The sequence below is a fragment of the Mobula birostris genome, chromosome 9 (assembly GCF_030028105.1).
Source record: "Mobula birostris isolate sMobBir1 chromosome 9, sMobBir1.hap1, whole genome shotgun sequence".
Lineage (NCBI taxonomy): Eukaryota > Metazoa > Chordata > Chondrichthyes > Myliobatiformes > Myliobatidae > Mobula > Mobula birostris.
In genome coordinates this window covers 56,766,945-56,779,491 of record NC_092378.1, presented here as the reverse complement: position 1 = coordinate 56,779,491, position 12,547 = coordinate 56,766,945, and the positions used below count along the sequence as shown (strand labels likewise).

The following is a 12,547-nucleotide window of genomic DNA, read 5'->3' as shown; positions in this document are numbered from 1 at the left end:
ATCTACTCTTGCTTCTCTTTTACACTTTATAAATCTGAAGAAATTTTAGTGTTCTCTTTAATATTATTGGTTAGCTAACTTTTGTATTTCTTCTTTACAATCTTAATGATTTTCTTCGTTGTCTTCTGTTGATTTTCCAAAGTTTCCCCATCCTCTAACTTCCTGCTAATGTTGCTCTAATATATGCCCACTCTTTGGTTTTTATGTTGAATTTGACTTCTTTTTATAGCCACAGTTATGTCATCCTGCCTTTAAAATACTTCTTCTTTGGTATGCATCTATCCTGGGCTTTCGGAATTGCTCCCAGAAATTCCAGCCATTGCTGCTCCATCCCTGCTAGGTGTTCCCTTCCAGTCCATTTTGGCCAGCCCCTTTCTCATGTCTCTGCAATTCCCTTTACTCCACTGTAATATTGATACATCTGATTTTAGCTTCTCCCTTTCAAATTGCAGGGTGAATTCTATCATATTATGATCACTGTCTCAAGTGTTCCTTTACTTTAAGCTCTCTAATTAACTCCAGTTCAATGTACAACACCCAATCCAGAATAGTATTCCCCCTGGTGGACTCAACCACAAGCTGTTCTATCAAGCCATCTCATAGGCATTCTGCATATTCCCCCTCTTGGGATCCAGCACCAACCCATTTTTTTTTCCCAATCTACCTGCACATTGAAATCCCCCATTACCATTGTTACATTGGCCTTATGACATGCGTTTTCTATCTCACGTTGTAAATTGTAGACCACATATTTGATACTGTTTGGAGATCTGTATATACAGTGCCCATAAAAAGTTTTCACTCCCCCTTAGAAGTTTTCATGTTTTATTTTTTTACAACATTAAATCACAGTGGACCTAATTTGGCTTTTTTTGACACTGATCAACAGAAAAAGATATTTTCATGTTAATGTGAAAACAGATCTCTACAAAGTGATCTAAATGAATTACAAATATAAAACACAAAATAATTGATTGCATAATTACTCACCCCCTTCAAGTCAGTATTTAGTAGATGCACCTTTGGCAGCAATTACAGCCTTGAGTCTGTGTGGATAGGTCTCTATCATCTTTGTACATCTGGACACTGCAAATTTTCCCCATGTTTCTTTACAAAATTGATCAAGCTCTGTCAGATTGCATGGGGACCATGAGTGAACAGCCCTTTTCAAGTCCACAAATTCTCAATTGGACTGAGGTTTGGACTCTGATTTGGCCACTCCATGACATTAACTTTGTTGTTTTTAAACCATTTCTGTGTAGTTTTGGCTTTATACTTGAGGTCATTGCCTTGCTGGAAAACAAACCTTCTCCCAAGTCACAGTTCTCTTGCAGACTGCATCAGATTTCCCTGTATTTTGCTGCATTCATTTTACCCTCTACATTTACAAGCCTTCCAGGCCTGCCGCAGTGAAGTATCCCCACAGCGTGTTGCCCTCACCACCATGCTTCATGGTAGGGATGATGTGTTTTTGATGATGTGCAGTGTTTGGCTTACGCCAAGCATAACGGTTAGTCTGATGGCCAAAAAGCTCAATCTTGGTTTCATCAGACCTTTTTCTGCTGACATTAGTCTCTCCCACAGGCCTTCTGGCAAACTCTAGCTGAAATTTCATGTGAGGTTTTTTTCAACAGTGGCCTTCTCTTTATCACTCTCCCATAAAGCTGCGACTAGTGAAGCACCCGGGCAACAGTTTTTGTATGCGCAGTCTCTCCCATCTCAGCCATCGAAGCTTGTAACTCCTCCAGAGTTGACCTCCCTCACTAGTCTCCTTCTTGCACGGTCACTCAGTTTTTGAGGATGTCCTGCCCTACAGCTGTGCCATATCCTTTCCGTTTCTTGATTAACTTAACTGTACCTCAAAGGATATTTAGTGACTTGGAAATTTTCTTTTATCCATCTTCTGACTTGTGCTTTTCAATAACCTTTTTGTGGAGCTGCTTCGAGTGCTCTTTTGTTTTCGTGGTGTAGTTTTTGCCAGGACACTGACTCACCAGTAGTTGGACCTTCCAGGTACAGGTGTATTTTTACCACCATCTATTGAAACACATTGACTGCACACAGGTCTCCAAAAATAGATCTCCATTTAACTAATTATGTGACTTCTAAAACCAATTGGCTGCACCAGTGATGATTTGGTGTGTTATATTAAGGGGGGGAGGGTGAATACTTCAGCAATCTTTTTTTTGTGTTATATATTTGTGATTAACTTAGATCACTTTGTAGAGATCTGTTTTCACTTTGACACGAAAGAGTCTGTAAGTCTCAGGCTCAGCCAGCACGTGTTCGTCTGGGGGAAGGAAACTCCTGGCCCCGCCAAACTGAGAAATCTCATTCACATGGATCCCGCATGATAGGCTGCCCGATTACAAACCCGCGCCGCAAAATATCAGACAGTACACCATATGCAATTAAATGATTGAGCTTTATAAATCTTAATCTGAATATAGTAAAGGGTTAGTAAAGAAAATAAAAAGAAAAAGGGCCCATTTTAAGAGAAAAGTCAAAAGCGCACGTTGGAGCTTACAAATGCGGCCATTCATCAACCATCTTCTGTTGATCAGTGTCAAAAAAAAACAAATTAAATCCACTGTGATTCAATGTTGCAAAATATTAAAACATTTGAACTTTCAAGGCAAGTGAATACTTTTTATAGGCACTGTAACTCCCATCAGGGTCTTTCTATCCTTGCAGTATTTTTTGCTCTACCCACATTGATTCTACACATTCAGGTTCTATGTCACCTCCTTCTAATTATATAATTTCATTTTTTACCAACAGAGGCACACCAAGCCCTCTGTCTACCTGCTTGTCCTTTCACTATGATGTATGCACTTGAACATCAGCTATAATCTTCTTTTAGATTATGAAGACACGTAGTTCCCTTTCATTGTCATTTAGTAATGCATGCATTAAGAAATGATAAATTATTTCCTCCGGTGTGATATCACAAAACACAGGACAAACCAAGACTGAAAAAACTGACAAAACCACATGATTGTATATATAGTTACAACAGTGTAACATTACCATAACTTGATGAAGAAGTCCATGAGCACAGTAAAGTTCAAAGTTTCTCAAATGTCCCACATCCCACGCAGACGGGAGAGAGAAGGAAGAAAAATTCTCCCTGCCATGCCGACCACAATCTGACTCTGAGTCATCCAAAAACTTCAAGCTCTGATCAGCTCTCCGAACACTGAGTACTGAGCGGCATCTCTGCCAAACGGTTCGACCTCCTTCTCGGTCGCCAAAAGCAGGCAAGGCCGGGGATTTTGAGGCCTACCCTCCGAAAGATTCCCGAACACACAGTAACGACAGCAGCGAACGAGCATTTCAGAAATTTCTCCTGATGTTCCTCTGTGCTTTCACGTCCATTCTCCATCAAATCAGAATTGTCCACGGCCCCTATTTAACAGATACGACATAATTTTTCACCGGAGAGCTGCGCACGCGCAGCGTGCTGCCATCGTCTCCTCCCGCCATGATTCAGTAATGCCTACAATGTCACACATACCAATCTCTAACTTTACTGCAATCTGCAAATGCATTGTGTGCACTCAAATATAACCTTCAGTCCTGTATATATTACTTTTTTTGATTTTGTCCCCCTTTTACATTGCAACACATCCTGTTGACTGCAGCTTGACCTGTTACCAGCCTCTCCTTAATAGTAGTCTCATTACATACTGCCTGCATTTATAAACTAACTACCCATCCTTAGCACTATCAGTCCAGTTCCCAACCACCTGCCTAATTAGTTTAAATCTTCCCAAGCAGCTCAAGTAAACCTGACCACAAAGGTGTTGTTCCCCTCTTGGGTTCAAGTGAAACCCTTCCCTTTTGTGCATGTCCTACCTTCCCCAGAAGAGATCCTAATGGTCCAGAAGTCTGAACCCCTGTCCCCCTGCGCCTATTCCTCAGCCAAACATTCATCTATCAAATCTTCCTATTCTTTCCCTCACTAGCGTGTGGCACAGAGAGAAGTCCAGAAATTACTACCCTGCAAGTCCGGCTTTTCACCTTTCTACCTAGCCCCCTAAAATCTTTTTTCAGGACTTCCTCACCTTTCCTACCTATGTCACTGGTGCCGCTATGCACCAAGACTTCCGGCTGCTCACCCTCGCCCTTTAGAATGCTGTGGGCCTGATCAGAGATGTCCCTGACTCTGCACCTGGGAGGCAACATACCATCCGGGTGGCTCTATCACATTCTTGGAATCTCATCTCCATTCCTCTCATTACGGAATCTCCTATCACTACTGCGTCCTCTTCACCTCTCTTCTCTTTTAAGCAGCAGCTGCAGACTCAGTGCCAGAGACCCGGATAATGCCCCCCCCCCCACTGTAGGTCGTCCCCCTCAACAGTATCTGAAGTGGTATTCTTATTATTGATGGGAACGACCACAGGAACTAGTTAACCATTTCCCTCCCTTCTCCTGACAATCACCCAGTTACCTGCCTCCTGCAACCTAGGGGTGACAACTTCCCTGTAGCTCCTATTTATCATTTCCTCAGTCTCTCATATGAGCCGAAGGTCACTGGGCTGCAGCTCCAGTTCCTTAACACATTCCCTGAGGAGCTGCAACTCGGTGCTCCTGGTGCGGATGTGGTTATGTGTGAGGCTGGCGGTCTCCCAGAATTCCCACATCTCACACATAGAACAAAATACTGCCCCTGGAGCCATTCTCACTGCACTAAGTGTGCCCTAACAGTTGAGAAATGAAAAATAAAGAAGTAGAAGAAGAATCTAACTAGATATTTACCTCACCCCAAGCCTAATCTTGCCTAAGCCTGATGAGCAAAAGCCACTCCAGCACTGACCCGCTCACACAATGGCCAGTCCACTTGCCCCTGCCTTATTTTTATTTGCCCCTTCTAATGAATTCCACTCACTGATTGGGCACATTCCAACTCTGAAAACTGCTGCAAAGTGCTGCTTTATTAAATTTTAGCTGTGGACCTAAATGAAATCACCACTTTTTCTCATGCTGCCACTCACTGATAGGGGGTGGCAGTCCGACTCCCCAAATCTCTGTGAAGTGCTGTCTTTTTTAATCTTCAGCTGCAAACTTGAATTAATTCACCTCTTCTTTTCGTGCTAATGCTTACTGCTAAGGCGCAGTCCTACTCTGAGCGGGGAATGGAGAGGACAGGGTAGTAGTGAGGATAAACAGCAGTGAGATTTGGGGGAACATTGAGGATGGGGGTTGTGGGAATAGTGGGGGGAGGGTTGGGTGAAGATGGAGACAGAGAGTGGGGGGGGTCAGTAACAAGAGGTGTAAATGCCAGAGTCCAGGAGCCTTTGGAGCATGAAACTCTGGATAAGGCAGTGCTGATGGGCAACTAGAACCAGATGGTTGGGGGTGGTTGTTGGTGAGTAAAAGAATTGGATAATGGGGGGTGGAATAGAAGGAGCATGTAAAAAGGATGTTAAAAGGACCTAAGTGAATGACAAAGGAGGCATGCGGGACTGGTTGTGGATGATATGAAGTTTTAAAATTCATTGTTCATACTTCAGCTTAAACCAGATCAAAACACAAGGTGTCAATCTTCAAGTTTCTTTCCCTTCCGCATTTGCTCTCGAGATCAGGCCTTCTCTTTCAGGGCATTCCGGGACATCTCTGTCTCCATGTTTCAGAAGACAATCTATTGACATTGACAACAATTACACCTCCTCCCATCCGACCTCCTTTAAAGGACATCTTCCCTTTTGCTCAGTTTCTCTGTCTCTGTCCCACCTGTTCTCAAGGTGGGCAATGCCATTCCAGGACATGTGAAATATATTCCGTTGTTTGGAAATGGGGATTCCTCTGAATGTTGTTGATGGGGGCCTAACCTATATCTCTATATTACATCCTTCTTCTCTTGCTCCACTTCTTCCAGACAGGATAGCAATAGAGTTCCTTTGCTCGTTCCCAAACACCACATGCAGCGTATCATCCTTCATTATTTTAACACAATCCCACCACCAGCCCCTTCCCCATCCCTTTCTGCTTTCCACAGGGAACCCCCTCTGCAATTCCCTGGTCCGCTCATCCCTTCCCACACGTCCCTGACCCCAGGCACTCTTGTCTGCACCTCCTCCCTCACTGTCATCCAGGGACTTAAACTGTCCTTCCAGAGGTTTGCCTGCACCTCTTCCAAACCTTTCCATTACACTGAGTGCTCTTAGTGTAACCTGCTTTACATTGGTAAGACCAAACACAGACTGCTTGCCGCTTTGACAGGCATCTACCTTCTCTCCACAATAGCCATCGGAAGCACATGGTTGCCAACTATTTCATAAATGCAAGATTTTCTGCAGATGCTGGAAATGTAGAGTAAGACACACAAAATGCTTGAGGAGCTCAGCAGGTCAGGCAGCATCCACGGCTGAAACATTGCCTCTTCTTTCCCCTCCATAGATTCTGCCTAACTTGCTGAGTTCCTCCAGCATTTTGTGTGTTGCCAGCAATTTCAGCTCCCCTTCTGATACCCACAACAACATGTTGGTCCTCGACCTCCTCTACTGCCAAGCTGAAGCAGAGGACAAACTAAAGGAACAGCACCTCCTATGTCAACATGGTCAGCTGCAATATACTACAGTACCATAAAATCTCCAATTTTAGAGAATCCACCCTCCTTCTATCCATTTATCACTCCTCCAGATATATCCATGCTGTCTTGCACAACCCCTTCTTTCTAGACTCTGGTATGTAAACCCAGGAGAAGATATTCATCTCTGGCCACTCAGGTGAAAAGGGTGTGAGAAAATTAATTGAGGGTTTCACTCAAAGAGAATAGGCAGGAGGTGAGAGCAACCAGTGAGTGATACCCCTAGAAGTCACCAAAGTAAAGATTCTCACTTCTACTGCTCTCTGGTGGGCAGGTTTCAAGCCAGCCCCACTGTACTCTGCCATGCGGTAGCAGAAAAAAGTACGGCATTGCTTCCTGCAAAGAAGGAACATTCTAGGTCAACCTCAGTCTTACTCCCACAATTTTGGAATGACTTTTATTTAACATTAAGCATGGCCCACCCTGCCAGGTTTGGCACGTTGCACTAAGATGGAAGGAAAGCAGTGCACCTTCAGGTTCAGCTTTTTCTGAGAACAGAAAGATTGCAATTGAAGGCAGGAGGAAAGTTTAATTGCCTGTGCTCTGTGTGCAATATAAAAATCAGCCTACTGTTTTACAGACTTTAAACTGTGCACTTCTGTTCTTTCCAGGATTAGCAGAACTTGGCACAATGTGTGATCCATATCGCAGTTGCTCCATCAGTGAGGAGAACGGACTGAGCACAGCTTTCACTATAGCACATGAGCTTGGGCACGTGTAAGTATGGAGAACTGTTCCTCATCAGGACGAGAGCCAGTGATCAGATACTGGAATCCCACAGCTGAATCTGATCTGGGCAATTTTCTGACATGATATTCGGCTCCTCGAAATAACATTTCTTTGAGCCTGGTTTTCTACGGATGTCTGGATTTATTCTAATCCTGAACACGCACATCTGCCAGATTCCAGGTTCATAACCTTTTGATCTTCTCTGTTTAACTTGGAATGTATTGGTCTTATTTTTGTGAACTTTTAGATACTGCCAACATCTCGTGCCCACAATACTCAGCAGAACACAGAACACAGCTAAACAGATCATACCAAGCAACAAAGCAACAGAAGTGAAGCAAGGTCTCTTCCTTCCAAAACACATGCAAACACCCACACACATATACAGTCCCCCAATCCCAGGACAGGCCAGCTTCATTTCCCAGCCTCCAGAACACTCATGAATTCACTGACACCTTCCTCCAAACATCTTAAAATATCGCGTTCTTGTGTTATCCATTTCTGCCTGGGAAAAATTTGCTGGCTGACCACTCCGTCTATGCCTCTGTCAAGTCACCTGTCATCTTCCTTTGTTCCTGATTCCCTCAACCTAACCTCATAAGACATGCTCTCTAATCCAGGTAGTATCTTGATAAACCTTCTCTGTACCCTTTGTAAAGCTTCCACATCATTGCAAACTGAACACAATATTCCAAGTGTGGTCTAATCGAGGTTTTACAGAGCTGCAACATTACCTCGTGGCTCCTAAACTCAAGGCCAGGACAATATTCATCTTCTTAACTGGCAGCTTAGAGGGATCTCTGGACCAGGACCCCAGGATCCTTCTTCCTCCACACTGCCAAAAATCCTGCCATTAACCCTGTGCACTGCCTTTAAGTTTGACCTTCCAGAGTGTATGACTTCACATTTTTCTGGATTAAACTCCATCTTCCACTTCTCACCCCAGTTCTTCATCATAACATATCAGTGCCCGTTTGAAATGTATGACAACAACAACACCAAACTTCTTGTCATCCTCAAACTGACTTACCCGCTCTTCCGTCTGACACATAAAAATCACAAAGAACAGGAATTCCAGAACAATCCCTGCAGAACTACCCTCTGCCTTCCATGGGCAAGCCAATTTTGAATCCATGCAGCCAAGTTTCTCTGGATCCCGTGCCTCCAGACCTTCTGTACAAGTCTACCATCTCACTGGGTGAGATTCATTTGCATTGTGCTAAGCACTGTAATGGTAGCTGATTTAGTGGTTCACACAATGCTTTACAGAACCAGGTTTCATTCTTACCATTGCCCATAAGAACTCTGTACATTCTCCCTGTGACCATGTGTGTTTCCTCCATGTGCTCCAGTTCCCTTTCACAGTCCAAAGTCGCACCAGTTGGTGGATTAATTTGTCATTATAAATTGTCCCATGATTAGGCAAGGGTTAAATTGGGAGATTGCTGGGCAGTGCAGCTGGAAGAGCCTATTCCACACTCTATCTCCATAATAAATAAGTAAATAATGCTTCTTTTGATGTGTAAGGTGTTGCTACTAGTAAAGACAAGTCAATGCAAACTGAAAAGTAAAATCTGAGCCAAAGTGGAGATGGGCAGAAACGTCCAGCTCCAATATGCACAGAAAGGGTGAGTTACCTCAAGCTGAGTATTTAGATATTGAGTCCATAAGGCTGCAGTGTTCCCAGATGGAGATGAGGTGTTGTCCCAAGCTTGCATTGGGCTTCGATGTTCCTAAATGAGATGAGGTGTTGTTCTGAGATTGCATTGGGCCTCAATATTCCCAGGTGAAGATGAGGTGTTGTTCTGAGCTTGCATTGGGCCTCAATATTCCCAGATGGAGATGAGGTGTTGTTCTGAGCTTGCATTGGGCCTCAATATTCCCAGGTGAAGATGAGGTGTTGTTCTGAGCTTGCATTGGGACTCAATATTCCCAGATGGAGATGAGGTGTTGTTCTGAGCTTGCACTGGGCCTCATTGCAGTGCACTGCAGGAGGTCACAGAGAGAATGGGCAAAATGGGAGTGGATTGCAAACTAAAGTAACAGGGAACTTGAGGCTCAGAGGTACCCCACTGACCTGAAAATAAATGATCCACAAATATGATTGAAAAGCAGGTACGACAGTGCCTCCACTTTTGTAGAAGTTTGCATAGGTTCAAAATATCACCCACAATTTTGACAAATTTCTACAGTTGAAAGTATCCGAACTGGTTGCATCATGGCCAGATATGGAATCCCCACACTCAAGAATGGGATGGAAAAGAAAGCATAGAGCCTAGTCTATCAAAAGCAAAGACTTCCCCACCATTAAGCACATACATCACCACTCCCACAAGAAAGCAGTATCCATCATCAAGGACCCCCCCCCCCCCCCCCCACCCCCGCCAACATCCAGGCCATACTCACTTATTATTACTACCATCGGGTCCATATTACAAGAATCAGGAGCAGTGATTTCCCTAACAAGAGAAAATCTGCAGATGCTGGAAATCTGAGCAACACACGTAAAATGCTGGAGGAGCTCAGCGGGCCAGGCAGCATCCATGGAAAAAAGTACAGTCGATGTTTCAGGCCAAAACCCTTTGGCATGACTATGATTTCCCTACAAACTTCAGGGTCATGAAACTGTGTGGATACTTACAGACTCACTTTCAATAACTCCACAACTCAAATCTAGATTTTTTTTTAGATTATGAGAACACTCAGTCCTCTTTTATTGTCATTTAGAAATGCATACATGCATTAAGAAATGATACCATGTTTCTCCGGAGTGATATCCCAGAAAACAGGACAAAGTAAAGACTAACACTGACAGAACCACATAATTATAACATATAGTTACAGCAGTGCAAAGCAATACCATAATTTGATGAAGAACAAACCATGAGCACGATAAAAAAAAGTCTCAAAGTCCCCGAGTCGATCGACTCCTGAGTCCAAAAGGGAGAAACTCCCTGCCATAAACCTCCAGGCACCGTCAACTTGCTGATGCCTTAGAAGCAGCCGACCACAGCCGACACTAAGTCCGTCCGTCCAAAACTTCGAGCCTCCAACCAGCCCCTCCGATACAGCCTCCCAAGCGCCATCCTCTGCTGAGCACCTTTGACCTCGCCCTGGCGGCTGAAACAAGCAAAGCCGAGGATTCGGGGCCTTCTGCTCCGGAGATTCTGGTTACCACACAGTAGCAGCGTCAGCGAAGCGGGCATTTCAGAAGTTTTCTAGATGTTCCTCTGTACTCTCATGTCCGTCTCAATCAAATCAGAATTGTGCACGGTCCCCTACTTGACAGATTACAGATATCATTCACCGGAGAGGCCGCGCGCGCTGCCGTCGTGCCGCCATCTTCTCCTCCTCAAATATATTATATGCAAATATCTTTTGCACATTGGTTGTTTGTCAGAAACACAAGAAATTCTGCAGATGCTGGAAGTCCAAAGCAACAAACACAAAATGCTGGAGGAACTCAGCAGGTCAGGCAGCATCTATGGAAAACATTTTGAGCTTGCTGAGTTCCTCCACCATTTTGTGTGGGTTGTTTGTCAGTCTTTGTTTTTGTATAGTTTTTCATAAATTGTGTTGTATTTCTTTATTTTCCTGTAAATACCTGTTAGAAAATGAATCTCAAGGTAATATATGGTGACATATGCAAACTTTGATAATAAAGTTACTTTGACTTTGAAGAGGGGAATTCTGACTGCAGTTCAGTGGATCAGAAGAAGTGCAAGTGAATGGCTGCTTGCCATAGAAAGGCTGTTCCCTGGATGGTAGCAAGGGAATAGGTGAATAGATAGGTGATGCATCTCCTCCATGACCATAAGGCAGCAAGTGGTATTGAACCAAGGAATTGCAAAGAAATGCTGGAAGTGGAGGGGAAGCCATGCCAGATGGTGGGATCTTGTTGGAGATGATAAAGACTGTGAGTGATGATCCATTGAAAGTGGAGGCTTGAAGGGTGGAAGGTGAGGAGGGGGGAACACAGTATTTGCTCTGTCCAGGAGTTCACAGCAGATGAGCAGGAAACAAATGAGATGTGGTCACAAATTCTGCCTTGTGCGGTTGAATGAATGTCATTGTTCATGAAGAGATTTCAGAGGCACCTGCACAGAGTATCTTTTCATTGGTCAACGGTGACAGAGGCAACCTGAGAATAGAGGCATTGCTGAAGAAGTTCCTGACCTGTTTAGTTCCTTCAACATTTTGTGTGTTTTGCCAAAATTTGGCAGTTTCAAATATACCCTAATCTAAAATGAATTTCTACCTCTGAACTTTTTAGAGGCTAGACAGAATAAAATAATTGCATCAGAAATATGCTTATCATTCTTACCCTTATAAAGATTGGTATTGGTTTAAGATTCTCAAATATATGAAGATACAATGAAAAGCTTGCCTTGCATACTGTTCATACAGATCAAAATCATTGCACAGTGCATTGATTGAACAAGGTAAAACAATAGCAAAATGCAGAATAAAGTGTAACAGCTACAGAGAAAGTGCAGTGAAAGTGAACAATAAGGTGCAAGATTATGGAGAGGTAGATTGTGAGGTCAAGAGTGTATTTTATTGTACAAAAGGTCTGTTCAAAAGACTTATAACAGTAGGACAGAAGAGGTCCTTGAACCTGGATTAGCACTTTCCGACTAGAATAACAATTAAAGTTATTTGTACTGGTCTATATTTTAGCATTTAATGAAATACGTGCATGCTTACCCTTAGTATGTTAACCGTTTCTCCAATTGTTCAACCTGTTTGACATGCAATGAATTGTTGAAATTTCAGGTTCAACATGCCTCATGATGACAGCATCAAATGCAAAGAGGCTGGAGTGAAGCATCAGTATCATGTTATGGCTCCAGCCTTGAACTACCACACCAACCCCTGGACGTGGTCAAAGTGCAGCCGCAAGTACATCACTGAGTTTCTAGAGTAAGTTTATTTTGTTGACTTCCCGCACCTTCCTATGCATGAGTGTTGGACCAGACAAGGTATTGTTTAAGGCAGACCTGAGCAAATGCAGCAAACTCAGGTTCAAGGGAAAATGCTTACACTGCAGTTCTGGGGGCTCGGAGGTGGCTGGTGAGTTGGCCCTTGGAACCTGCAGCCTCTGCCCGTGGTGAGCCAGGAGGTGTTTGGTGTTATGGAGAGATTGGGGGGTGTTGGACTTGCCATTCCAAGTACCTCCTTCTCTAATTTTGAGTTGCCAGAAGCCAATGGTGACTGGCAGGC

General features: G+C 43.7%; 1 protein-coding gene across 2 annotated transcripts in view; it reads left to right on the top strand.

The window, feature by feature from the left end:
* LOC140202786 (A disintegrin and metalloproteinase with thrombospondin motifs 20-like) overlaps positions 1-12,547 on the top strand; it is a 618,104-nt gene that overhangs the window by 245,695 nt on the left and 359,862 nt on the right. For both annotated transcript variants that reach the window (XM_072268124.1, XM_072268123.1), the window contains exons 8-9: positions 7,207-7,312; positions 12,101-12,247. In XM_072268124.1, coding sequence (XP_072124225.1) covers positions 7,207-7,312; positions 12,101-12,247 — 253 coding nt within the window. The remainder of the gene's footprint in view (positions 1-7,206; positions 7,313-12,100; positions 12,248-12,547) is intronic.